Source organism: Gracilinanus agilis, chromosome 4 (assembly GCF_016433145.1).
Source record: "Gracilinanus agilis isolate LMUSP501 chromosome 4, AgileGrace, whole genome shotgun sequence".
NCBI lineage: Eukaryota > Metazoa > Chordata > Mammalia > Didelphimorphia > Didelphidae > Gracilinanus > Gracilinanus agilis.
In genome coordinates, this window is record NC_058133.1 from 193,513,502 (window position 1) to 193,539,326 (window position 25,825).

General features: G+C 39.6%; 1 protein-coding gene across 1 annotated transcript in view; it reads left to right on the top strand.

Moving 5' to 3' along the window:
- IKZF3 (IKAROS family zinc finger 3) overlaps positions 1–25,825 on the top strand; it is a 70,006-nt gene that overhangs the window by 21,595 nt on the left and 22,586 nt on the right. The window contains exons 3-5 of the mRNA XM_044677009.1: positions 8,733–8,993; positions 10,126–10,293; positions 12,521–12,637. Of these exons, the coding sequence (XP_044532944.1) occupies positions 8,733–8,993; positions 10,126–10,293; positions 12,521–12,637 (546 nt within the window). The remainder of the gene's footprint in view (positions 1–8,732; positions 8,994–10,125; positions 10,294–12,520; positions 12,638–25,825) is intronic.

The window sequence follows — 25,825 nt, forward strand, 5'->3', positions numbered from 1 at the left end:
CAGTGGATTGAGAGCTAGGCTGGGAGACAGAAAGTTCTGGGTTCAAATATGACCTCCAGACACTTCCTATCTTTGTGATCCTGGGCAAGTCACTTAACCTCCATTGCCTAGCCCTCACCACTCTTCTACCTTGGAACCAATATATAGTATTGATTCTAAGATGGAAACAAGGGTTTAAAAAAAATTACAAGATGGGGAAGATATGATTAGACAGATTGTCTGAAAAAGAGCTGAGGGTTTCAGTGTACTGCAAGCCTAATATGAGTCAGCAGGATTGTGTAGCTACCAAAACAGCTAATTCAGTCTTGAGCAGCACGTAGAGAGAGAGGCACAGCTTTCAGGAATGAGGCAATGGACCTTCTGTGCTCTATCTACCCCATATAGACCTTCTCTGTAGTATTGGGTTTAGTTCTTTGGGCCAGAGTTTATGGAAATCATTAATAAGCTGGAGAATAATGAGAGAGAGAGAGAGAGAGAGAGAGAGAGAGAGAGAGAGAGAGAGAGAGAGAGAGAGAGAGAGAGAGAGAGAGAGAGAGAATGAGACAAGTAGACAGAGAATGGAACATTTATCTATCAGGAAAGCACACAGACTAGTGAAGGGCCTAAAATCCATATTACATGAGAATTGACTTAAGGCATTAGGGATGTTTAGCCTGGAGAAGAGATTAGAATCATCTGAATGGGGCAGGAAGGAGCATAAGGAACATGAAAGCTGTCTATAAGTCATAGGAGGGCTGACATGTGGAAGAAGGATTAGTCTTGTTTCTCTCCAGGGTGGAATGGATAGAAATTGTAAAGAAGCAAATTCAGACTTGATGTCAAGAAAAACTTCTTACCAATTAGAGCTCTCCTTCTTGGGAGGTTTTCATGAAGAGTCTGAACGACTACTTGTTGGGTATTTTACAGTGGGGATAGCGGAGCTTCCTTTCAGATGTGTACTAGATTGGATGGCTGGTGAATTTCCGTCCACCTCTAAAATTCTGGGATCCTCTGAATTCTCCCATGTCCTGGATATGAAAACATACTCTCCTCTACCAAAAGTCCTTTCATTTCCCATAGGCCTAGGTAGAGAATTGAATTCAGTGTTAAAAGTATTTTAGAGTAAATCAGTTAGACTATATATAGTCAATTTATCCATATTTTTTAGATTTTCTTATAGTTATATTCAGCCTGCCTTTTTTCTATCTGACTTCTACAAAAATAAAAAGACTAATTAGCATAGAATATATATATTCTACAGAGGAGAACTAACTATAAAACTTTCTCTCCTATTTTTATAAGTGAAATTTCCACCAGGTGCATTCTAGACCATCAGGCTTAGGCATCACTCTCCAAATATATTTTTATTCATTATTTTGGAATGATATATTGTTATTTCTTGGACATAATCATGTAGAGCTTGAGTTTAAAATAATATTAAATATCAAAATAATAATATCAGGACAAAAATAGTTTATTGAGCAAACACCTATTTTGGACAAACTTAAGAAATCACTTGTGTTGTTTAAATTTGTCTTATTTTTTCTTATAAGATAAAATCGTTTTTTTAAAGCTAGTACCAATAAGTCAGGTATCAGTAAGATTAAAATGATGTCACTGATAAACTTCAGGTTAGTTTCAGTGCATCTGGGACTGTTTTCATATTTCAGGAAACTTGATTCTTCATTTTTCAGAAATTGCAGTGATACATGGTGTTCTAGTTACTTAATTTAGAATATTTAAGGGCAAATTTAAATGTCTGATGAGAATGTGCTTTAATAAGAACTTTCACAAGTTTACTCAAAGCCTCAATTTGGTCCTAACCTGCCACCTCCTGTCTCACTGCTATTGAGATGTTAATATTTTTCTCCTGGTAGCCTGAATCATATTTTCCACATGTTTATCCTAGATTTTAAATAGATATTTACTTTCTTTTTACTTTTCTTTTTTTTTTGTCATTGGGATATCATTTTAAATTAGGGGGGGAAAGGAAAAGAAGAATTTATGTGCAAGCATCAAAATCATGCCAGGTTTGGGGAGCTAGGTGGCTCAATTGATAGGCCTAGAAAGAGAAGGTCCTGAGTTCAAACATGGCTTCAAACTCTTCCTAGTTGGATGACCCTGAGTAAGTCACTTAACCCTATTTGCTTAGCCCTTACTGCTCCTCTGCCTTGGAACCAATACTTAGTATTGATTCTAAGGCGGAAGGTAAAGGTTTAAAAAAAAAAAAAAACAGGGGACATCTGGGTAGCTCAGTGGAGTGAGAGTCAGGCCTAGAGACAGGAGGTCCTAGGTTCAAATGTGGCCTCAGCCACTTCCCAGCTGTGTGACCCTGGGCAAGTCACTTGACCCCCATTGCCCACCCTTACCAATCTTCCACCTATGAGACAATACACCAAAGTACAAGGGTTAAAAAAAAAAAAACATGCTGAGAAATAGACCCCATAAATTGCTGATCCAAAATGGCTCTTGGCACTGACACTTAAATTTTTATATTTTTCCTGGCTCCCAGAAAACAGAACTATTTGGGAAGCAGTAACAAAAGCTTCGAGCTTCTGTTTGACTGTTAAATTCATAGACCATTGCTGGTTGTAGGTAGAAATTACAGGTCGGAGAGATGGAGAACTGTTCTAATGGCCCTGAAGCCAAGGCTTGTCCTTCCAAGTCTGGTTGTTCACAGGGATTTTCTCGACCAGGCTAGTTGTTGACCAGGTCTCAGTTAACACATTTTGTTCTCTACCAACAAACTTGAGTAGAGACTAAGGCCCCACAATACATGTATCTCCCTTTTTTTGTTCTTTAGTGCTTCAAGCTTCTAAATCCTATTAACAGCTGTCAAAACCTGGTAAACTATTTAGATGCTTTCACAATTTGTTTAATTGGATAGTTAGGAAATGGCATGCTAGAAAAGCTTCCTCCCCCCCTTTCCTTTTTTTTTTCTTTTTTTTTTTCTTTCTTTTTTTTTTTTTAGCCTGGCTGAACATCTGTAGCATTAGGGCCTCATTATCTCTGAATTGGCATAGCAAATCAGTGGCATCATTAAAATGCCACATTAAGATGATTAAGTTTCTTTGTTATCCAGTTGACTTTTGCATGTGCTGAGGATTTCATGGTTATGACCCCCGATCCTTGTAAAACACTTGAGCAGCATCACCCTTTTGTGCCTCCGATGTTTAACAGCCTCCGTCTTCTGCTTTCTGTGCCTTCCTGGTATCTATCAGCAAAACTTTAGGCCATAATTCCAAACTCGATGTCTGTCTCCCAGGGCTCGATCTCAGATCTCTCCAGTTCAGAGTGAAGGTTAAGCAATCCCACCCCCTTTCCACATGGAAATTTCTGTTATTGCTCTGTCCTGGATGCCCAGGTTGCCTTTGCCGTTGTGCCATCCTTGCTAGACTCATCTCTCCACCGGTGCATTTTATGGTGCCTGTAAGAACAAACCGAAACACAGTTGGCTGAGGCTGATATTGCCCCTGCAGGATTTCGATGTTGGATCCTTTCCAGAACCCATTGTTTTTGCAGTGTCTCAGGTGAAACCAAAAATGTCTACTCTGGAGTGCAAGCTTTTCATGTGATAACCATCACCCCAGGAAATGAAACCATGTGCATCAGCCCCAGTGAGCCAAGCCAGGCCTTTGTTCTCTTCTGCCTACAAAAAATCCTGGGGGGTTGGGGGGGATGGGAGGGAAGGGGACATGGGGTGCATGCTAGTGAATGCAGTCTTCCTAAGCCTTCCAGAATAGAAAAAAGGGGGAGCATATGTACCCAAGAGTAGCTCTTTTTGAAAGTTTAGTTTAATCTAGTTTCCTGTGGGTTAGCTTCAATTTGCACATCTTTTTCCCTCTGGGAATTTAGAGCAATTGTGTTCACCAGCAGTTTGTGGTTTGATATGTGTGTGTGTGTGTGTGTGTGTGTGTGTGTGTGTGTGTGTGCGTTTTTTCACGTTGTTCTCCTTCAGCTAAATTAGAAATTTTCTCAAGAAGCACATGAAGTATTGATGTAATAATACAGGGATCCCTCACTTTTATTTATTTATTAAACCCTTACCTTTCTGTCTCAGTATGAATTCTAAGACAGAAGAGTCGTAAGGACTAGGGAATGAGAGTTGAGTGACTTGCCTAGGGTCACACAGCTAGGAGTATCTGAGGTCAAATTTGAACACAGGTCCTCCCGATACCAGACCTGGTACTCTATCCACTGTGCTACTTAGCTGCCCCTAGCCATCACTTTTATTTTTTATTTTTATTTATTTTTTAAAATATTTTTCCATGTTTACATAATTCATCTTCTTTCCCTCCCCCTCTTCCCTCCCCCTTCCCAGAGCCAACAAGCAATTCCACTGGGTTGTACAAATGTTGCCACTTGATGTCTATTTCCATATTATTCATTTTTACCACAGAATCGGAACCCCAAATCATATATCTATATAAGCAAGTGATAAGTCATAAGTTTTTCTTCTGCGTTTCCACTCCCACAGTTCTTCCTCTCAATGTGGTTACCATTCTTAAACATAAGTCCCTCAGGAGTGTCCTGGATCATTGCATTGCTACTAGTAGCAAAGTCATTGGATAGTTCCACAATGTTTCACTTTCTGTGTACAATGTTCTCTTGGTTCTGCCTAGCCATTACTTTTAGAAAAATTATATAGGAAAATAATGCATTCACAATACAGATAAATTATGGGGCATTTTTTACTTCACGAAAATTCAGTGTGCCCAATAGCAAACTTCCCTATTGTATCAAGTATTGGATGACAGGTCAGTCTTTTTTTCTTCTTCTTCTTTTGCCTCAGCAGGGAAAGCTGAAATAGGATTTGATTTACCCAGAACTTCTCTATACCCAAAAGCAAGGCATCCCCTCAGTGATTAAATCTCAGATTTATTTTTCTAGGGGCATTAGGTTCATAGGAACTACTAATTCATGAGATAGTATTTGTAAAGCATTTAGTATAGTGCTTGGTATATAGTAGGTATTTAATAAATGCTTATAATTCCCTTCCCCTTTCTAATTCCTCTTTTTTGTTGTTGTTGTAGAGAGTCTGTCTTCTTTGTAGAAGCCCTAATTATTCCCTCTCTTTCTCTGTTTTTATACTCTTTAAAAAAAATTCTTACCTTACATCTTAGTATCAATTCCAAGATAGAAGAGCAGCAAGAGCTAGGCAATGGGGCTTAAGTGACTTGTCCAGGATCACACAGCTAGGAAATGTCTGAGGTCAGATTTGAAGCCAGGTCTGCCTCTCAATCCACTGTACTACTTAGTTGTCCCTTGTTTTCTATACCCTTACACGGTATAGAATCAAACTTTTTCGTAATAAAAAAGATTGGAAGCAGTAGCCTCTTGAGGAAAAGACAGCTGTCTTTCTGGATTTAGGTATGCCCTACTTGAAGTCAAAATACTAAATTAGAAAAATTCCTATGATATTTCCCAGACCTCATATTCTAATCCATGTTATTCTTCAATTATGCATGTTCCTATGCCTAACAAATACTGCATGATGCTTCCTTCTAGTTGATATATATCTAGTTCCTGTTGACATCATTCAGGGAACACACTGATATTGGCCAAGCCAACAGCAATGGCAGGCCATGTTCTTTTGGTCCAGAAAGACCTTTATGTCTCTCTAAGCAGCCTCCCTCTCTGTGAGTCTGAGACCTAGGCATTTGAAAGAAAGAGAAAAAATATTTTCTCTTGACTATGCATCATATTCCTTTGAACCTATGAAACAAGACACCCAGGCCTGAAGTCAGGAGAACAAGGGTTCAAATATGGTCTCAGATACTTCCTTGCAATGTGACCTTGAGCAAGTCACTTAACTGTGATTACCTAGCCCTTACCACTCTTCTGTCTTATAATTGATATGAAGATAGAAAATATGGGGTTGAAAAAGAAAGAAAGGTAGAAAGGAACAAAGGAAAGAGGAAAGGGAAGGGAAGAGGAAGGAAGGAGAGAGAGAGGGAGGAATGAAGGAAGGAGGGAAAGGAAAGAAAGAAAGAGAAAGAGAGGAAGGGAGGGAGAAAGAGAAAGAGAAGAAGGAAGAAAGGAAGGAAGGAAAGAAGGAAGGAAGGAAGGAAAGAAGGAAGGAAGGAAGGAAAGAAAGAAGGAAGGAAGGAAGGAAGGAAGGAAGGAAGGAAGGAAGGAAGGAAGGAAGGAAGGAAGGAAGACACTCAGTTGATCTTATGTCAAGCCAATGTGACAGAATAACACTGGGTTGTTGGACCAACCCCTCCGGAGCCAAATTCCTTAGTGAAATAGAACCAGAGTCCTCATTCACTTCCTCCTCTTGTGTGGTCCATGCAATCTACATGACCTGACTAGCACATCTCATCATTTCTCTACATTCACTGACCATGAGACTGACCAAATCTGTTTGCAGCCATTTTTCTAACCAGAATGTAAAGGCGGTTACTTCTGCTGGCCCTGGCTATATGCTGTTTTTGGTTTTCAGAGCTCAGGTTTTCCGTTGAGGTTCTTTTTAACGCCTACAGACAAACTGAAAAGCACTCAAGCTTTGGTGGGATGTCACCCACAGCTGGAGGGACAGTGGAAGGGGGTGGAGGGCACAACTCTCAGGTGCATCCTTTGAAAAAAAAAAAACCACCAGATTGAAGAAAACAAAGACCGGGTAGGCTAAACAGCCCCAACTATGAACAGGTAAAGACTGCCCTCTGTCCCAAAGAAAATGGAAAATGAACATCTCCACTTAGGAGATGACCTTTAGATGCATGCAACTGGATGATCACATATGGACTCTGGAAATACTCTATAGGAGAGAAAGGTGTGAACCATGAACTGTGGTGAGAATCGACAGAATGAAGATAGAATCATCTCTTCTGCTCATGGCTATACTTCTGTCTTGCTCTATTAAGCAAACAAAGCTAATGTAGATGAAAGTTAAGACTGATAGAAGTGAAAATTGAAACTTGGGTAGAAGGTAGCCCAGCTGCAGTTTGTACTTCCTCCTGTGTGGTGGCAGGAGTGGCACGTACTGATGTGTTTTGGAAGGGATATTATTTTTTTGTAAGGCTTTCATCAGAGAGTTTGGGGTTTTAATGTCTGTACCACTTGGGGAAGAAGAGGAAATTGTTGCCTAACAAGGCAAGATAGAATTGATTGGGGGGGGGGAAGGAGCTGGCTTTGGAGTCACGGAGCCATGAGTTTGAGTGCTACTTCTGACACTGACTGTGACACCCTAGGCAAGTCACCTTATCCCACAGTGCCTCAGATAACTCTCTAAGACTATAAATGGCAAAGAAGGACTGATATGCACAGGCAAGGGGAGTTTCCTTTCTGGGAATTCCCTGCATCAAGTCACAGATCTAGTTTAAAAAATAAATCCAAAAACAAAAAACCATTTGAACCTTAGAAGCTTGTAGCTTTGAGAATAAATCCACATATGGAGTGTTCCCAAACTCCTAGTGCATCTTTAAGCTAATCAAAGACTTTGGGGACAATGTGGATGTGGAGATTAGGAAGATCATTCCTGGTTCCCTGTGCCAACTCTACCATTAATTATCTGTATGACCTTGGCCGTATCACCTCTTCTCTCTTGGCTTCATTTTTCTCATCTGTAAAATGAAAGTTTTGAACTGAATATCTCTTAAGATTTCTGCCCACACTAAAATTCTGTGATTCCTTTGGTTAAAGGGTATCTCGATATTGCTAGGAGCCAAAGTTTTAAGAGGCTCCTGAAAAAAATAATGAGCATTAAATACCTGAAAAATATTTTACAGTTGTTAAATCTTTCGTTGCCATCCCTAGGAGGTCAGTTGGTGTCTGATTCATTTGACTTTATTAGTGCCACTGAATAAATTTGCCTTCTTGCTTTTCCCATTCTTTAGATGGGTGAGTGGGTGATGTCTGATCAAGCTCTTTTAGTGACTCACAGTGTATGGGACAGCCCTCCCTCCATTAAAACCCTCTTTGGCCATCTCCTTTTACAAACCCAGTCCTATAGTTCTGAGCCCCTGGATTTACCACCCCCATGGCTCAGGCATTAGTCTCTCTCCCTTATACCAAGTTGTGAAACTTCTCTTCCCCACCCATTCCTCCCCCCACCCCCTTAACTCTTCAAACTAAAATGAGTCCTGGGAAGTTTAAATTCTAAAATTGCAGCTTCTGTTGGCCTTCTCCATTGCACTTCACTAGTACTGACTGCTTCCTCTGCTTTTAAAGTAGTGTCTTCATCAGACCCAAAGGAGATCCAGAGATAAGACATGTTTTGACAATTAATGGAAGAGAGAAGAGACAATAGCATGGCCTGGAAACAGGAAGGCCATGTTAACTGTTCAGCTTTCAGTCTACAGGAGTCTTAAAGTCAGTGTAACTGGGATTCTAAGGATTCAAAAATTATGTCCCTGGATCTTCTAGTCATTTCTCCACAATCTCCTAAAAAAGGCACCAAGGTTGAGAACCTATCCAGTTGAAGTCCTGATGTCAGAAAAGAGCAAATAGCAGCATTTTTTCATACTTAATGATAGGAGAATACTTCACGTATTAGTCTGCTCCCTCTAAATTCCAAAGGGCTGAAATCATTGTCATCCATTCTTAGCCTTCTCTTTTTGGCAGTAACTCTAAATTCAAGGAATGAATGATCTTCTTAATGATGCCTTCTTGTTTTTGTGGAGATAAGTTAGACTCATATTATGCCAGCCTCATTTGGTATTATGTTGTCAGCTGTGGGTCTCTTCTCTTTGAGCTGCTTTGATAGCTCCAGACGTAATCATTTTTCATTTCTTGCATTTTCTTCCCTGCAGATGATTCAATGAAAGTGAAAGATGAATACAGTGAAAGGGATGAGAATACTTTAAAGCCAGACCCCATGGAAAATGCAGAAGATCCTGAAATACCTTACAGCTATCCAAGAGAATATAATGAATATGAAAGCATTAAGTTGGAAAGACATGCTGTCTCTTATGATAGCAGCAGGCCAACTAGTGGAAAAATGAACTGTGATGTATGTGGATTAGCCTGCATTAGCTTCAATGTCTTGATGGTTCATAAGCGAAGCCATACTGGTAAATATTCTTCCATTCTTCTGAGAACTGTCCTGCTACAGCCACGGACAGCACTACAATGAGTAATAGTATCAGGATTCTTGGCATCTTCCTTTGCTTTTGCTGGATGGTTCTGGTCTTATCACCCACTATGGGGATTGTTTTCCCCTCCTGATTTCATCCAGTTTCACCATAGCATTTCAAAATCTAGCATGCATTTTACAGGTTTTCAGAATGAGTCTGTAAAAGATCAGAAGTCCATGAACATTTCTTCTTCAGTTAAAACATAGGAATTAAGTTCTGTGGCTCACCTTCTAGTTCATCCTTTTTGATAACAGCTCATCACTTTGCATTAGACCCAGGTTTGAAAGGAAAAGGGGTCCTTTTTTGGCAAATTTAAAAACATATCATTTTAGTGAGCAGCTGGGTGGCTCGGTGGATTGAGAACCAGGCCTAGAGAGACAGGGGATTCTGAGTTCAAATCTGGCCTCAGACACTTCCTAGTTGTACAGCCTGGACAAATCACTTAACCCCCATTGTCTAGCCTTTACCCCTCTTCTGCCTTGGAACCAATACTTAGTATTGATTCTAAGACAGAAGGGAAGGGTTAAAAATATATATATGTGCTTTTAGAAAATAAAAGGGCAACCTATAGAAATATATAGAAAAACATTGCTCCCAAGAAATATGATTCTCTTTCCTAGACTTCTAATATAGGGATTTTTTTTAAAGATCCATTTCTCATTTCTAATTTGGCCCATTATTAGAACTAGAATCCACAGGCTTTACTTTGGACTGTGCTTACATTTTTGTTGTGGTGGACTTCTAAATAGAAGAAAGAAAATCCCCAAACTGTAAGGCACTTCCAGAAACCATCAAGTTTATCCCACCGAATCAAAGAAAAGATAAACTTCTCCCAGTGGGATGGGTGCTTATCCTATCCTAAAATATCTCCAGGGAAGGTAATTCCATAGCCTATGAGCTGCGACTTTCTCCTGCCATGAAATCTTGCTCCCAGCTGATCCCCAGTATGGAAGAGTCCCTACTAAAGAGGAACTTCCATGAAGGCATCTTGTCATAGGGAGTGTGTGTCTACATGTGCTTCTCCACTTGTCTGGTGACCAGGAAGTTTCCATTTTTGTCCTTTTTAAAGGTGAACGCCCATTCCAGTGTAATCAGTGTGGGGCATCTTTTACTCAGAAAGGTAACCTCCTCCGCCACATTAAACTTCACACAGGGGAAAAACCTTTTAAGTGTCATCTCTGCAACTACGCATGCCAGAGAAGAGATGCTCTCACAGGTCACCTTAGGACACATTCTGGTAAGTGAGAGAAACGAGCATCCCATGTCTTGTGAAGAACTGACTCTAGGCATTCTTACTCTGACTGTGGAAAATTGAAGGGTTAACTATTTGGTTTAATCTGTCATTCTTGTTCTGAAGGGTTAACAACAGCAGAGACCTCTAGGGCTAATTACACTTTCATTAAGACATTAATTGCCTTCCGTCTGGCTCATTGGGAATGATCATCTCTCTACCATCTTTGCTCCCCTAGAGAACAGCATAGTCAGACAGGAAGAGCTTGCCCTTTAAAAGAGGCTTTTAAATATTTTACAGAAATTCCATAGCCTTGCAGGATTTTCTTGTAAAGAAGTTTTATGGAAAGATAAACTTCCTGAAAAAGACCTTTCACTCAAGAGACTTTCTATAAGCAAGCACTACTCCCAGTGTTCATGCTATTTTATCAAAGGCCATTCATTTTGGTAACAAAACATTGCCTTGGGATTACTTTTTGGCCCTCCTGGGATAAATTCTCCAGTTAACTTCTCTTTTAGCCATCAGGCTTTCTCCTTCTCTACAAATGTGCATGAAAACCTGCCTTACCAATTGGTGATTTTGTTCTTCATTTCCATCAAACAAGATCCCAAATATGAAGTCTTCTTGCATGTTCAGAGTTTTATACCCAGAAAAATAAGCTAATTATATATATATGTTCCAAAAATTTGGAACTTGCTATTCATTCCATTTTAAAAAATAACAGCTTCTTGACCTTGACAAGATTTGCTCCTATTGCTTTAACTAAAAACCCATCAGTAATCAAATAGCTGGCTCCAACTAAGACCAAGACTTATGGGGGCGGAGGGAGGAACACATGTTCACCCCAAAGCCTAGGATGCTTCAGACAAGTTTTAAGTGACAGAGTGAAAATTCTCTTAAAATGTGTTAAGACTGAAAAGTTACTTGAAGAGTTGGGACTCCTTTCCATTGTCTTTTGTTGTAAGAGCCAAGAGTAGTGGAGATGTCTAATGTTGATCTTAGGGACTGCCGTTGACTTTAACAGAGACACTTAAAATTTTAGCTACCAACAAACTACAAACTTAAAGGTTACATCGAATTTAAATTAAATTAGTTGAGGTAGTTTCATTGTGGGATTTTTTTCTATTTAACTCCAAATAAAACAATTTAAAGGAAAAACTGCATTTTAACGGAAATTAATGTGTAAAATTTTTTAACTTAATGTAAAATTTTCAAAATTGATTTTTTACAGAAAGTTTCAGATAAAGAAAAAAAGCAAAATGAAAATTACAGCTACTAATACATAATATCATGTTCATGATACATGTTTCATTAACATCAAGAAGGTCTACCATTATCTACACTCTGAGTAAAGCTGAAAATTAAAGCTGATTCTTGAATAATTCAAGAAAAGTCACTTGAAAATTAGAGATAGCAAGTGTATAGGTCCCTGGATTATATGGATAACCTATTGAGGAAGGTTTTTAATTTATCCAAATAACATTTATTGAGTATTCCTTGATCCTAATCAAGATAATTCAGGGGAAAATTCTCCCTTTCCCATTCTTGTTATTCAATTTATCTGCTTATCTCAGAGGCTTGGGCTATGGGGTTTTAATACTTGGTTTGGGATTATGATTGCTATTGAGATTACCCTAACTAACATTTTTCTTACCCCATCTTTGCAACTGCTACAACAAAATCATGAACTTTCCCAGTTGGCCACATTACAAGGGGGAGCATTTCTATTTAGCCAGGACAGCCACTCATGTTAGTGCCCCTGGACAGCCCATCAATGGGCCCTTACCCCACAGCATTGCTTACCTCTATCCCTCACCAAAAGAGGCTCTCTCTTCTGATCTTGTCCCTACGCCCCACTGACCAACCTGAGGGATAAATACAACCATAGGATTGTCTTATGGGAAGGAAAATTTGACATGCAGATGCTGACAGCTATTAAGTTACAGTTAGTCCATTCTAATTCTCCTCTCCTGACCTGATAACACTGCCCTTGGGAAGACTCAAGTAGCTTTCACCAAGTAACTTTCAGGTAGCCTATCTCTGCTAGGACAGCTAGGTATAAGCTGTTTGTCATCTTATTTCAAAAAATTAAGTGCAGTAATAATTTGGAAAAGTACAGACTTCTCCCCTCCCTCCCTCCTCATGGCCAGCAAAGCTAGAGCCCAAAGCTGCCAGGTGGTGGTTGTCCTGGAGCCCCTGGTGGTTACTGAGTACACCTCTGCTCTTCTCCTAGTTGAGAAGCCCTACAAGTGTGAGTTTTGCGGAAGGAGTTACAAGCAGAGAAGCTCCCTTGAGGAGCATAAGGAGCGCTGTCGCACTTTCCTGCAGAACACCGGCATGGGTGACACTGGTGAGTTGATCAAAACTTGCAGGGATTTTTTTTTCTTTCACCAGGTCCAGTGACATCAAAATCTTGCTCCCAATCACTACTAATTAGAGAAATCAAAATTAAAGCAATTCTGAGTTTTCCCTTCACACCCTTCAGAGTGGCAAAGATGACCAAAAAGGAAATGACAAATGCTGGAGGGGCTGTAGGAAACCAGGCTCATTGAATGCCCTTTTGGTGGAGATGTGAATGGATATAGCATTTTGGAAAGCTAGTTGGAGCTACATCCCCTCAAATTACTAATTAACATGTGTCCTTAAACCCAAGCCATTACTTCTTCTAGATCTAGGCCCAAAAAGTGATCCAAGAAAGAGGAAAAGGTCTTTTATGTACAAATATAATTATAGGTCCAGGTATTGAAGCAGATATCCAGTCCTGGACAACTAGGAGTAATACAGGCTATATTACTCATCTTTGACCCAAGAAACCATACATTTTATTTGTTGTTTTTGGCTTATGACTTTTAGGGAGAGTTAGTTAGAAATAATAGGACACTTCTATGCCTATCAGAGACCTTTTTTTATTCTTTAAATGAACTAATCTGAATCTTTTTAAAAATTCTGTGTCTCTAGTTTTCTTCGAAGCACATTATTGATTTTGCATTTGACGTTATTTAGTTTGTCATTAATAAAATTTGACATTATTGATTCTATAATTTGAAGTATCTGACTAATTTAAAAGTATCTAATGATAATGTGTTAAAGATAGGACGTGAGTTCAGGTCTTTCTCCCTTGTTCTCTATTCCTGGTTTTATCCTTGTCAAGTCACTTAACTTCTCAGTGTTCTGGGCAATTCTCTAGGACTAGACAGAGAAGGAACTAGCATTCATAGCATGGAGGTTGTTTCCTCACTTGGGAGTATAGTATATCAACGAAACCCAGGTCCAGGCTTTATCTCTATCTAGTACTTTTTAAGGAACCCTAGGACTTGAACTCAGGATACTCTAGGCTGAGCCATACTTCTGAAAGGAGCTGTATTCTTAGTAGACTATTCCTCATCTATAAAATGGTGATTATAGGGGCAGTGAGATGGCACAGTGAATAGAATGCCAGGCCTTTAAGTAGAGGACATGGGTTCAAATCTGGCCTCAGATACTTGCTAGCTATGTGACCCTGGGCAAGTCACTTAACCCCATTTGCCTACCCCTTGCCCTTCTGTCTTAGAGATGTTACTAAGACAGAAAATAAGGTTTTGGCATGGATAGAGCACCAGGCCTGGCATTGGGAGGACTTTCAAATCTGGTCTCAGGTATGTCCACATTGTGTGGCTCTGGGCAAGAGCCTATCCCTTATCACTCTTCTGTCTTGGAACTAATTTATTGAGTAAGAGTTTTATTTTTAAAAAAATAAAATAAAAGCAATGGTTTAAAAATAAATAAATAAATATTGTAAATGGTGATTATACTAATAACCTCACAAAACTGTGGGAGGAACACAAAATCCTAAACATGGTGTATACCATAAAACTCTATGCAAGGGGCAGCTGGGTAGCTCAGTGGAGTGAGAGTCAGGCCTAGAAACAGGTGGTCCTAGGTTCAAACCCGGCCTCAGCCACTTCCCAGCTGTGTGACCCTGGGCAAGTCACTTGACCCCCATTGCCCACCCTTACCACTCTTCCACCTATGAGACAATACACCAAAGTACAAGGGTTAAAAAAAAACTATGCAAGTGTGAGTTGTTATAAGTACTGCTTAATTTCATTAAGCTAGTTGTTCTTTTCCTATGGAGAATGATGAATTGCTTTCTGTTTAAATCACTATCAGATGGTGAAGAATTTTTAAGTTCCTAAAAACACCAAGATTGCCAAAGTTTTGAGGCCAGAATAGTGTGAGTCCAGGAAAAAATGAAGTGGAAACCATTAGTTGCTCAGTTGTGCTGGGCTCTGGTGTGGAAATGTTTGTATAGATAAAGACTTTTAAAATAATGTTAGGAGCTGGCCAACTGAATTTAGTTGGTCTGCAACTGCTTCTGCTTTTCATCCTGATGGCATCGTTAGTTTTATCAGGGAGTTAGATTTCCTCCTTGTTTCTTTTTTTTTTTTTAACTCTCAACTTCTGTCTTAGCATCAATACTGTGTATTGGTTCCAAGGCAAAAGAGCAGAAAGGGCTAGGCAATGGGGGTTAAGTGGATCACAGAGATAGGAAGTCTGGTGTCAAATTTGAACCTGGGATCTCCTGTCTCTATGCCTGGCTCTCAATTTGCTGAACTACCTCGCTGCCCATACTTCATTTTTAAAGAGAAAGATTTACTCCAGGTTCTTTAAATAAACACATACTCACACACAGAGAAAAAAATTAAAACCTAGAGCTCAGCTACCATGCCTGAAAACACAAAACTTAGCAGGCCGGATCAAAGACAGAGAGAACATAACCAGTCTACAGGTAAACCCGTGTTTTAGAAAATGGATTAGGCCTTTTTTCAGTAAGAAGAAACTTCTAAGCTTTGAAAATTCACTCTATTCTGGGGGAAACCAGAGAATTCTTAGAACAGGAAGGGACTCTAGAGATGATCTCTTCCAATTCCATGACTTTATAGATAAAATGATTTGCCCAAAAGTCACATACCTTATTATTAGAAGAGAAAAGCCTTAGAACCTAGATCTCCTGACCAAAATATGATCCAGTAAATAAGAAATTGTGTAAAGGCATTATTCTGCACATAGTCATGACCATTTTGTTGATCATCACCATCTTCTATATCTCATTTCCTACACCCTTAGAACTATTCCTCAAACTAGCAGAATTACCAAAAGAAATGATTCAGTTCTCTGCAGTGACATAAAATGATTTAGGAAATGCTGAAATATCAAAGTTGAGTTCATTTACATCTCATAGGATGGGTGTATACAAGACACTTTTTCAAGAATCAGCAAAAAATAAAGGGTTAACTTAAGTTTAACTTTGTTTTCTTTTTGGAGAACAGAATATGCTGTAATGGTGGTTTCATCTTACAAAATATACATAATTCATGGAACAGGAAGTCACCTGGGGTAGTGAACAAAAGAACAATGGATGCAGAATCAAAAGAAAGCCTGAGTTCAGGTCTTGAGTCTATTAATTGCCTTATTACCCATGTGACTTGCCCAAAGTCGCAAAGGGAATAAGGTAATTAACAGACTTTGGGCAAATCACATATCCTTTCTATGGGCTTATTTAGTTAACTTAGTTAACCCTTTTTTTTTTTTGCTGATTCTTAAAAAAGTGTCTTGTATACACCCATCAAAGCATCCTATGAGATGTAGATGAACTCAACTTTGATATTTCAGCATTTCCTGAATTATTTTACTCATCCATAAAACGGGAATGATCAAAGCAGTCAAAGATATTACCGATCCAGAGCTGAAGGGAAGTCCAGTCCCCTCATTTTGTAGATGAGATTTTTGAGACCCAGAGAGGTTCAACATTAAATTATAAGGTCTTCTAGTTAAATGTTCTCCAGGTAAAAGAGAGTACTTGTCAAGCAGCATCTAGTTCTAGTTCTCTTGTATTTTTGACATCTAATTGCTAGGTAATACAGAGGATAGAGTGCTGACCCTGGAGTCAGGAAGACTCCTCTTTCTGAATTCAAATCTGCTCTTAGGCACTTCTTAGTCGTGTGGCCCTGGGCAAGTCATTTAACCCTGTTTGCCTTAGTTTCTTCATCTTCAAATGAGCTGAAGAAGGAAATGTCTAACCACTCCAATATCTCTGCCAAGAAAATCCCAAAATGAGGTCAAGAAGAGTGGGATGTGACTAAACAACAACAAAATTATTTCCCATGACTTTTAATCCAGAATGAAAAGAGCTCCTACTCAACACTAAGCGATTTGTTTCGTGGTTGGCATCATTCTTCATCCTCTCATTTTTTTTATAACCTTCTTAAAATAAGACATCCTCAACTAAACTTCACTGAGAATGTAAGGTGGGTCTTGGGGGATTCGAGAGAAGAACTTCAGTAGGCAGAAACAGCAGGCTTTCAAGTATGGAAGAAAGCTGGTGTGAATGCATGAGGAGAGCACAGGATGGAGTCAGGGAGTAGCTGGGGGTTCAGTGTGGTTGGAACATAGAGTGTATGAAGCGGAGTGAGATGAGACAGGGTTGAGGACCTACAATGGAATTATTAATGGCTTTAAATGTCAGGCTTTCACTAAAGGTCTTTGAGCAAGGGAACGAAATGGTCCATCTGTGCATTAGGAAGATTATTCTGTCAGTGATGTGAGTGATAGACTGCAGATGGGAGACATTTGAGGCAGGCAAACCAGCAAGATGGCTATTGCAGTAGTCCAGGGGAGATGTAATCAAGACCTGAAGGAGAGCAGTGGAGGGAGAAAGAGGGATAGACAGGAATTGGCAACTAATTGACTAGGAGTTATTCAGATAGTAAAGCTGAGTGAGGTGGGCTTGACAGAGCCATCAACAGAAATAGAGATGTTGAGGGAAGGGGCAGCTTTTGGGGGAGACGATTTCTGTTTGGGGTACTCTTCAGACATCCTGCTGAAAACGTTATTCAGGAAAGTGAAGATGTAGGACTTGAGCTTACAGCTTAGAATCATGAGATTGTTAAAAGCCTAGGTTTGAGCATGGCAAAACATCCAGCCTGAGGAGTTCCTTTTATCTATTGGCTGTGTTAGTAGACATCATACAGAAAGTCACCAACCTATAGTCATTCTAACAATTTGATAAAACCTATGTGAAAGAATGCAAGATTGCAAAAGCAAAAAAAAAAAAACTTGTTAGATTTTTCTCATTTGATTTTCTGTCTTTCTCTCAGCAGGGGGCTAATAGGTGGCATAAATTCGGGCTCATATTAATTATCACATAAATTGTAAATACTTAGGGTAGGACTCAGTAGTTGCATATTGTATAAGGGGAAGGATGAACGCTTAATCAACATTTATTAAGTGCTTACAATGTATTAGGAACTAGAAGAGCTACAGAAATAAAGAAGCCATAATCACTGTCCTCAGGAAGCTTTTAGTAGGAAAGATGGCATGTACCCAGATAGATAGATAGATAGATAGATAGATAGATAGATAGATAGATAGATAGATAGATATACATATATANATAGATAGATAGATAGATAGATAGATAGATAGATAGATAGATAGATATACATATATAGATAGATAGATAGATAGATAGATAGAGAGATAGATAGATAGATAGATAGATAGATAGATAGATAGATAGATAGATAGATAGATGTATGTATGTTTCTGTAACAGTGCCTGAGGGTATGAATCCTCAGTTTATAGAGGAGGCAGCTTCAGAGCTCAGAGGTGTTAGGTGACCTGCCCAGGACTCTACACCTAGTAAGTACTGGAAGCAGGATGCAAACTGAGGTCCCTCCTGATTTTTTCCACTCTCTCAGGTTGCCTCTCTGAAGAGATAAAGTTCTGTGAGATCAGTCGAGGGCGAGATCCCTTCCATTTGACTAGGTCACCAAGGATTGACAGATGAAATGGCATTTGAGCTGAGCTCCAAATGATTAGAAACGTTAGGATTCTTTAAGCCGTAGAATAATATTTCAAAGTATGTATGATTTCATTGGTATGGGCACCCCCTCCACAAATGTGGATCCCACCCCTTCATGGTTTAGTAGATGAGTTATTCAGTCATTTATCATGTATTGGCTAGTGGCCAGTCTTCTGGTGATAAAGCTCTCAGCACGGAAGTGGGTAAGTCTTTTAACACATATCTCTTTCAAAAACTATTGAGAAAATCTGGCCTCAGACACTTCCTAGCTGGGTGACCCTGGGCAAGTCACTTAACCCCCACTGCCCAACCCTTATAAGAGCGATTATTGGAATTATTAGAAGAGTGCTTCTGCCTTGGAACCCATATACAGTATTGATTCTAAAACAGAAGGTAAGTATTTAAAAAAAACAAACAAACAACTATTAAGAATAAAATCATTAGTAGGTAACTACTAGAAAAAGAAACAAATAAACAAAAACCAATAGCTAAGATGGCCTATTGCTAAACCAATATTGGCTTTTCCCACTTTGCAGGACATACCAGAATTTGTAATTCATTGGCAGAGGCTTCATGAATCTTCAAGTTCAGCTTCATGAGGCATCAGGTTAGAACTAGAGTTAAATTAAATTGAAGAATAATAACTATGATTTCCCTTATTTTCATTTCCTAGATGCTTCTGTTTCCTAGAACAGGAATTCTTAACCTGAGGTTCATGAACTTGTTTTGTTAATTTTTTGGTAACTTCTCATATAATTAGTGTCCTTGGTGGTCTCAAGTATTTTATTTTGTGTATTTAAAGATATTCTGAAAAGGTATCCATAGGTTTTATTGACTTGCCAAAGAGATCCATCACACACACACACGCACACACACACACACACACACACAATTAAGGACTTCTGATATAGAAGGAGTTCATCAGAGCTTTTTTTAAAAACCTTTTGTTTATTGGTTCCAAGGCAGAAGAGTGGTAAGGGCTAGGCAATGGGGGTCAAGTGACTTGCCCAAGGTCACACAGCTAAGCAGTATCTGAGGCCAGATTTGAACCTAGGACCTCTTGTCTCTAGGCCTGGCTCTCAATCCATTGAGCCACCCCGTTGCTCCCCATCAGAACTTTTAATCCTCATGCCCTTTGCTTCCAACAAGAATTGTATTGCCTGAGAATTTCAGACCAAATACCTTATGTTTGGGTCAAGGTGAGAAGAGGGTTAAAAATGTGAATATTAAGGCTATCATTTTTAAAAATGGAAAATGAAGATTTGTATATTTCATGATTATCATTCATCATACTTGCTCAAAAAGGCAAGTTTTTAATGTAGCCTTTTGCTAGAACCTTCCTCAAGTTTTCGATAGCAATCTCATTAGACAATTCTGATTGTGCAATAGCCTCCCCTCTTCCCTGCCCTCCCCCACTTTCTGCTCTCCATCAGCTAGTGACCACACACCATCAAAGAGACAGGAAGCCTCTTCTGTGAACTCCATTTAACACTTCAGGGTCTAATGAAAGATTCTGAAAAGAGAAGGAACCCAGTAGTGAAATCTGTCCATTTCTTTAGGTTAGAAATTTCACCATACAAACAACTAACCAAAGGCAGATGAGAAGGTTAATCTTTCTAAGGGGAGCAAAGGGAGCAGTGGATTGCTGTAGATCTGCATTTTTCTTATTGTTGTTGTCTTTTTTAGTATATCTTATTTATGCAATCATAGAACTTTGCCTTCATGTCTTTCAAAGTTGGTTGCTAATAATGGTCATTATTTCTCTGTTATGTTAGGCAGAGACCCAGGGCTCACCCACAAACTGTGTGCAAACAACTCATGCCTTTGCCACCTCCCATATTCCCCACACCCAGCTCCTTGCAACATTAACCCTCCAAATACCACCCAGGAACGGATTTCCTATTTCATCATTTAAACCCATTATCTTAGTTCCCTTACTAACTTGCCAAACTGGTTGCCTGCCTCTTGCATTTCTGAGACATGATGAGGCATGATGACAAGTCTAGACTGTTTGCATAAGTAGACAGTGCAGTCCTGAGGATAGTGCAAAGGACTAGGACCTAGTCGTATTGACTATTTTCTCCCCTTCAAACTCTTGAACTCCTCATCCTGTTTTGTTCCAAGGTGATTTTTGTAAATCAACAGCATTTTCTTTGTGTATCGAAGTGTGACCATGAGAGTGGGGGAGAGGGGTAGAATTCAGTAGTTGTCAAGCAGTTTTGGATTAGAAATAAAAATGAGATTGGACACTATTATAAGTAGAAATTTAGATAGAGTTGAGTCAGTCTGTTGGTAAACAGCAAATAGAGGGCTATAAAAAGAGGAAGGAAGGAAGGAAGGAAGGAAGGAAGGAAGGAAGGAAGGAAGGAAGGAAGGAAGGAAGAAAGGAAGGAAGAGAAAGAAATGAAAAAGGAAAAAGCAGTTCATCAAAACTAATCAATATATCCCAGTTCTCCTTTAAGAACTATCTTCTGTGTCAGTAAAGTGGCTAGATGGATGGAGAGACAGCCTGGAGATGGGAAGTCCTGGGTTCAAATCTGAGCTTAGACACTTCCTAGCTCTGTGACCTTGGGCAAGTCACTTAACCCCTGTTGCTTAGCTCTTATCGCTCTTTTGCCTTAGAGCCAATACTTAATATTGATTCAAAGACAGAAGGTAAGGGTTTTTAAAAAAAGGTATGTACTGTCTACTGGGCACTGTATGCTAGGGATACAAAGAAGAGCAAAAGACAATCCCTACTCTCGAGGAATTCATGACCTAATGAAGGAGACAGCATGCATATAATGATGTATAAACAAGCTAAAGCCAGAATAAATTGGAGATCATCTCAGAGGAAAGGTACTAGAATAAAGGAGGATTGGGAAAGGCTTCCTGGAAAATCATGGAATTTTAGCTTTGATTTGAAGGAAGCCGGGAAATCCAGGAGAGAGAGAATTCCAGGAATGGGGCACATTCAGTGAAAATGCCCATTGTAGACATCTGGGTGGCTCAGTGGATTGAAAGCCAGGCCTAGAGACAGGAGGTCCTAAGTTCAATCTGGCCTCAGACACTTCCTAGCTGTGTGACCCTGGGCAAGTCACTTAACCGCAATTGCCCAGCCCTTAGCACTCTTCTGCCTTGGAGCCAATGCTTAGTATAGATTCTAAGACAGAAGGTAAAGGTTTAAAGAAAAGAAAGCTCCTAGAGCTGGGCAATGGGGTGTCCAGAATGCTTAGGGTTGTAGATTGGATACTTCATCAGTAATGCCCAGGCCCCTGCACTTGGAAGTTTTCTTCCTTCGTCCAAACAGTAGCTTAAAGACAAGAGACTAGGTAGCATTTGGTTAGTGTGCAGAGCTGTTTTGTTGGAGCGGTTCATTCAAATCGAGTCCATTTGGTCATTCTTCATCATCCCTAACCCCATTTTCTCTCCACGGGTTATTTTCATAGCCAGATATCATAGAATCTTTAGTTTAATAGGTTTTTTACTAACTGGGCCTCCTTGAGTCATAGTAAAGAATCGTCTGACACCAGCAGAATAGACACACTGATTAGTCTTTATAATTTCCCGTGAAATGACTGATCTGTAAAGTCCCAGAGCACCTGAAAAATAGGAAAAAGAAAGATGCTGTTAGTTTCACATTTTACATTCTTTCTTTTGAATCTTTACACACATCAGCCTAATCATGTTTGACTAGGAAAAGGGTTCTGAGGGCCTGGGGATGGATTTCAGATTCAGGGAATTTGGATGGGGAAAATTACATCTTTATTCTCACTGATCTTTGGTTTCCTTTGTAATCCTGTGTGTTTTCTGTTATCCATATACAAACATTCTTCTCAGAGGGGGACCATAGGCTTTTCCAGGCTGCCAAAGGGGTCAAGGACCCAAAAAGACTAACCTCTGTCTAGAATCTTCCCCACATGTGCACAGAATTTCAAAAGTTGGGAGAACTCCTCAACATCTCTGACAAGAGATCTCCCAGTTTCTTCTCCAGCAACATGGAATTCATTATCTCTCAAGTCCATCTCACACTGGGAAATTTTTCCTTATAGAGAACTAGAACCTGCCTCTCTATACAGCTCCTACTTACTTCTGTCCCCTAATGCTGAGCAAAACAATCTAATTCCTATTCTTTGTGACAGTTTGTCAAATAATTGAAGGTCTCTGTATTGTCCCTCTAAGCCATTTCTTCTTTAGCCTAAATATCCCCAATTCCTTCAACCCATCTTGATTATCTACCAGGTCTCCTCAACGTCCTGACCACTAGACTCCAAACACACTCCAGCATATTTATAGGCCTGCTAAAATGTGGCCCCAAGAACTAAACATTGTTGTCAGACTAAGGCATAAACAAATGAAGCTATAACCTCTTTTGTTATGGACAATGCTTCTATTAGGGAAGCTTAAAATCAAATTAATTTTAAAATGAGGGAAGGGTACTTTATTTCCATAACACTTTTCACCTATCCAGTTTACTATTCACCAAAATCCCCAGATCTTTCTAGCATCCACTGCTGCCTTGCTTCAACTTTATTCCCATCTACCCCATCCTACACGTGTGAGTTCATTTCCCTTTTTTTAACCTAAAATCTTAAATATAAAGCTTTACGTTTGTCCTTACGAAGCCCATTATTCTAGATCTTTTGGGATTTTAATTCTATTATTTAGAGTATTAGCTGTCCCTCCAAACTTTGTATCACTTACAAATTTGATGTTAGATGTCATCTCACTCATGCCACTGATAGGCAATGAATATCCTGGGGCCAAAGACAAAGCCCTCTGGCATTCCACTAAAGACATTCCTACAGATTGACACTAATCGCCACTTTTGGGGGTCCATTCATTCAACCTGGTCAGTTCCCAGCCTACATATTTCTTCCTTGTCCACAATGATATCATGAGATTGGGTGGGGGGGTCACATTTCCTTGCTAAAATCAGACTACCACAGATCTGTGACATTCCCATTGTCTAGCGGTTCTTAAACTTTTTGTTCTCAGGACCTCTTTACTCTCTTAAAAATTACTGAAAGCCTTCCCCCAAGAGCTTTTGCTTATGTGAGTTATAGTGATCAATATTTACATTATTATAGATTAAAATGTCTTAGTATTATTATTTTGACAAAAGTTTTGATGCTGATAACTCCCTCGAAAGGACCTTAGTGTAAGGGAGTCCCTGGACACATTTTGAGAACCACCAGTATCTTTGACCCAAAAAAGAAATGGGATTAGTCTAGAAGGATTTATTTTCTTTTTTTTTTTAACCCTTAACTTCTGTGTATTGGCTCATAGGTGGAAGAGTGGTAAGGGTGGGCAATGGGGGTCAAGTGACTTGCCCAGGGTCACACAGCTGGGAAGTGTCTGAGGCTGGATTTGAACCTAGGACTTCCCATCTCTAGGCCTGACTCTCAATCCACTGAGCTACCCAGCTGCCCCTCCTAGAAGGATTTATTTTCTATGAACCTTTGCTCCCTCATGGTGATCACTGTTTCCTTTTCACTCATGGCAGAGGTGGCAGCTTTTTTGTTCTTTTTTCTGGACACCAAACACATGTCTGTTGAGGGCACTGAAGTGTTTGGCTCTTAGATATTGTCCCCCCCCAGAGAATGTAGGATTCAAACCTCTTGCTATAATAAACCCTGATAACCCTCATACCAGCAACCTTTGCAAACTCCAAATCTCCTATTTTTTTCAAATGATGCAAACTTTGTAGCTATCACTGATTTTTTGGCTGCTAATAGATATATAGGATGCTAGAGTGGGAATAGTCCTTAGATTCATATAGTCCAACTCTCTCATTTTATTGATGAGAATCTATAAAGTTTTGTCCAAGTCACTAATAAGTGTTAGAGCCAAGTTTCAAACCCAGGTCCTCTGATTCCTAGCATAGTACTTCAAATTGCATCCTTTCAAGGCAGTCTGAGAACCATCTTCCAATGTTTTCTTTCTTGGGCTGATGAAAATTTATGCTTCTGAAATTCCTAAAATATACTGCAGAGAGAAGTATTAACTTAGGACAGCATGCAAATATTTGAATAGAAAACATGTTTTTGGAACAACTGACGTTACTGCTTCACTTTAGGGTATGGAACTGAAGGCATAGTATTACAATGAACTGCAACATTTGGAAACTGAGGTCCAATAAAAGAATTTAGTTGTTGAATCAAGTTTGGAAATTCAGTAAATCATATTTGAATGATTCATAGGCTCAGAGGTGTAGAAATGGAAAGAACCTTAAATGGTTCCTTCATGGGCTCCAAGCCCTTCACTTTGCAATTAAATGGTACCATGGATAAGACTGCTGGATTTGGAGTTAGGAATACCTAAATTCTTCAGAGCAGCTAGGGCAGTACAATGGATAGTGTACCAGACCTAGAGTCAGGTAGATTCCTTATCCTGACTTCAAATCCAGCCTCAGACACTTACTAGCTGGGCAAGTCATTTACCCCTATTTGCCTCAGTTTCCTCAAATGTAAAATGAGCTAGAAAAGAAGTGACAAACCATTCATTTTTAAAAACACACACACACACACACACACAAACGAGGTTCTGGAGAATCAGATATGACTAAAAATGACTGAACAGCAAAAAAAACCTGAATTCAAATCTTGCCTCAGATACCTACTAGCAGTGTGACTCTGGGCAAATCACTTACCCCTATATGCCTCAGTTTCCTCAAATGTAAAAATGAGTTAGAGAAGTGACAAACCTTTCCTTTAAAAAACACACAGAGAAATGAGGTTATGGAGAGTCAGATATGGCTGAAAATAACTGAACAGCAAGAATACCTGGATTCAATTCCTGTCTCAGATACTTACTGGCTTTGTGACTCTGGGCAAGTCACTTACCCCTGTTTGCCTCAGTTTCCTCAAATGTAAAATGAGCTGGAGAAGAAGTGACAAACCATTCAAATGTTTTATTAAAAAAACATGGAGAGTGGGAGATGGCTGAAAACTGACCGAACAGCAAAAATACCTGAATTCAATTCCTGCCTCAGATACTTACTGGCTTTGTGACTCTGGAAAATCATTCAGCTTCAGTTTCCTCATCTGTAAAATGCGGAATCCTAATAGCACCTACCTGCCATGGTTCTTGTGAGAAGAAAATGAGCTAAGCATTTTGCAAATCTTAAAGAGCTATATAAACACCAGTTCTCGTTTTACAAGTGAGGAAACTAAGGTTGAGGGGGTAAGAGATTTGTTCAGGGTCGAGCAGTGAGTCAGCGTCCAAGGCAAGATTGGAACTCAAGTCTTCCTACATCCAAGCCCAACAATTCTACCCACTGTATCACCCAACTGCCTCATTCAGAGGTTCATACGGTGACCATCGGCCAAAAATCTGCTCTTAGAAAATAACAGCAAAGATGTCAGATGTGCCCAAAGTTATCGTTAGATGTGGCCAAGGCATTTCGACGGATGCTGGCATTTACTGCCCTACGAATAGAAAGCAACAGAAAGAAGCGGTTAAATATACACACACATACACCAATGTATGCACCAATAGAGATGTGGCTATTAAATGCCTAAAGAGAGAGAGATACACACACACACTCACACACGTGCACACGAGCTTCGGCGCACAAGTGTTTGGCTCTTAGACGTCGTCCCCCCACGAAAGGCCAAACCACTAAAGCGGATTTCTCGCCACTTCGTTTTTTTAGAAAACTCTTATTTCCAGGCGGTGCCTTAGCCCAAAGGGGGGCCCTTTGTGCCGGGGCAC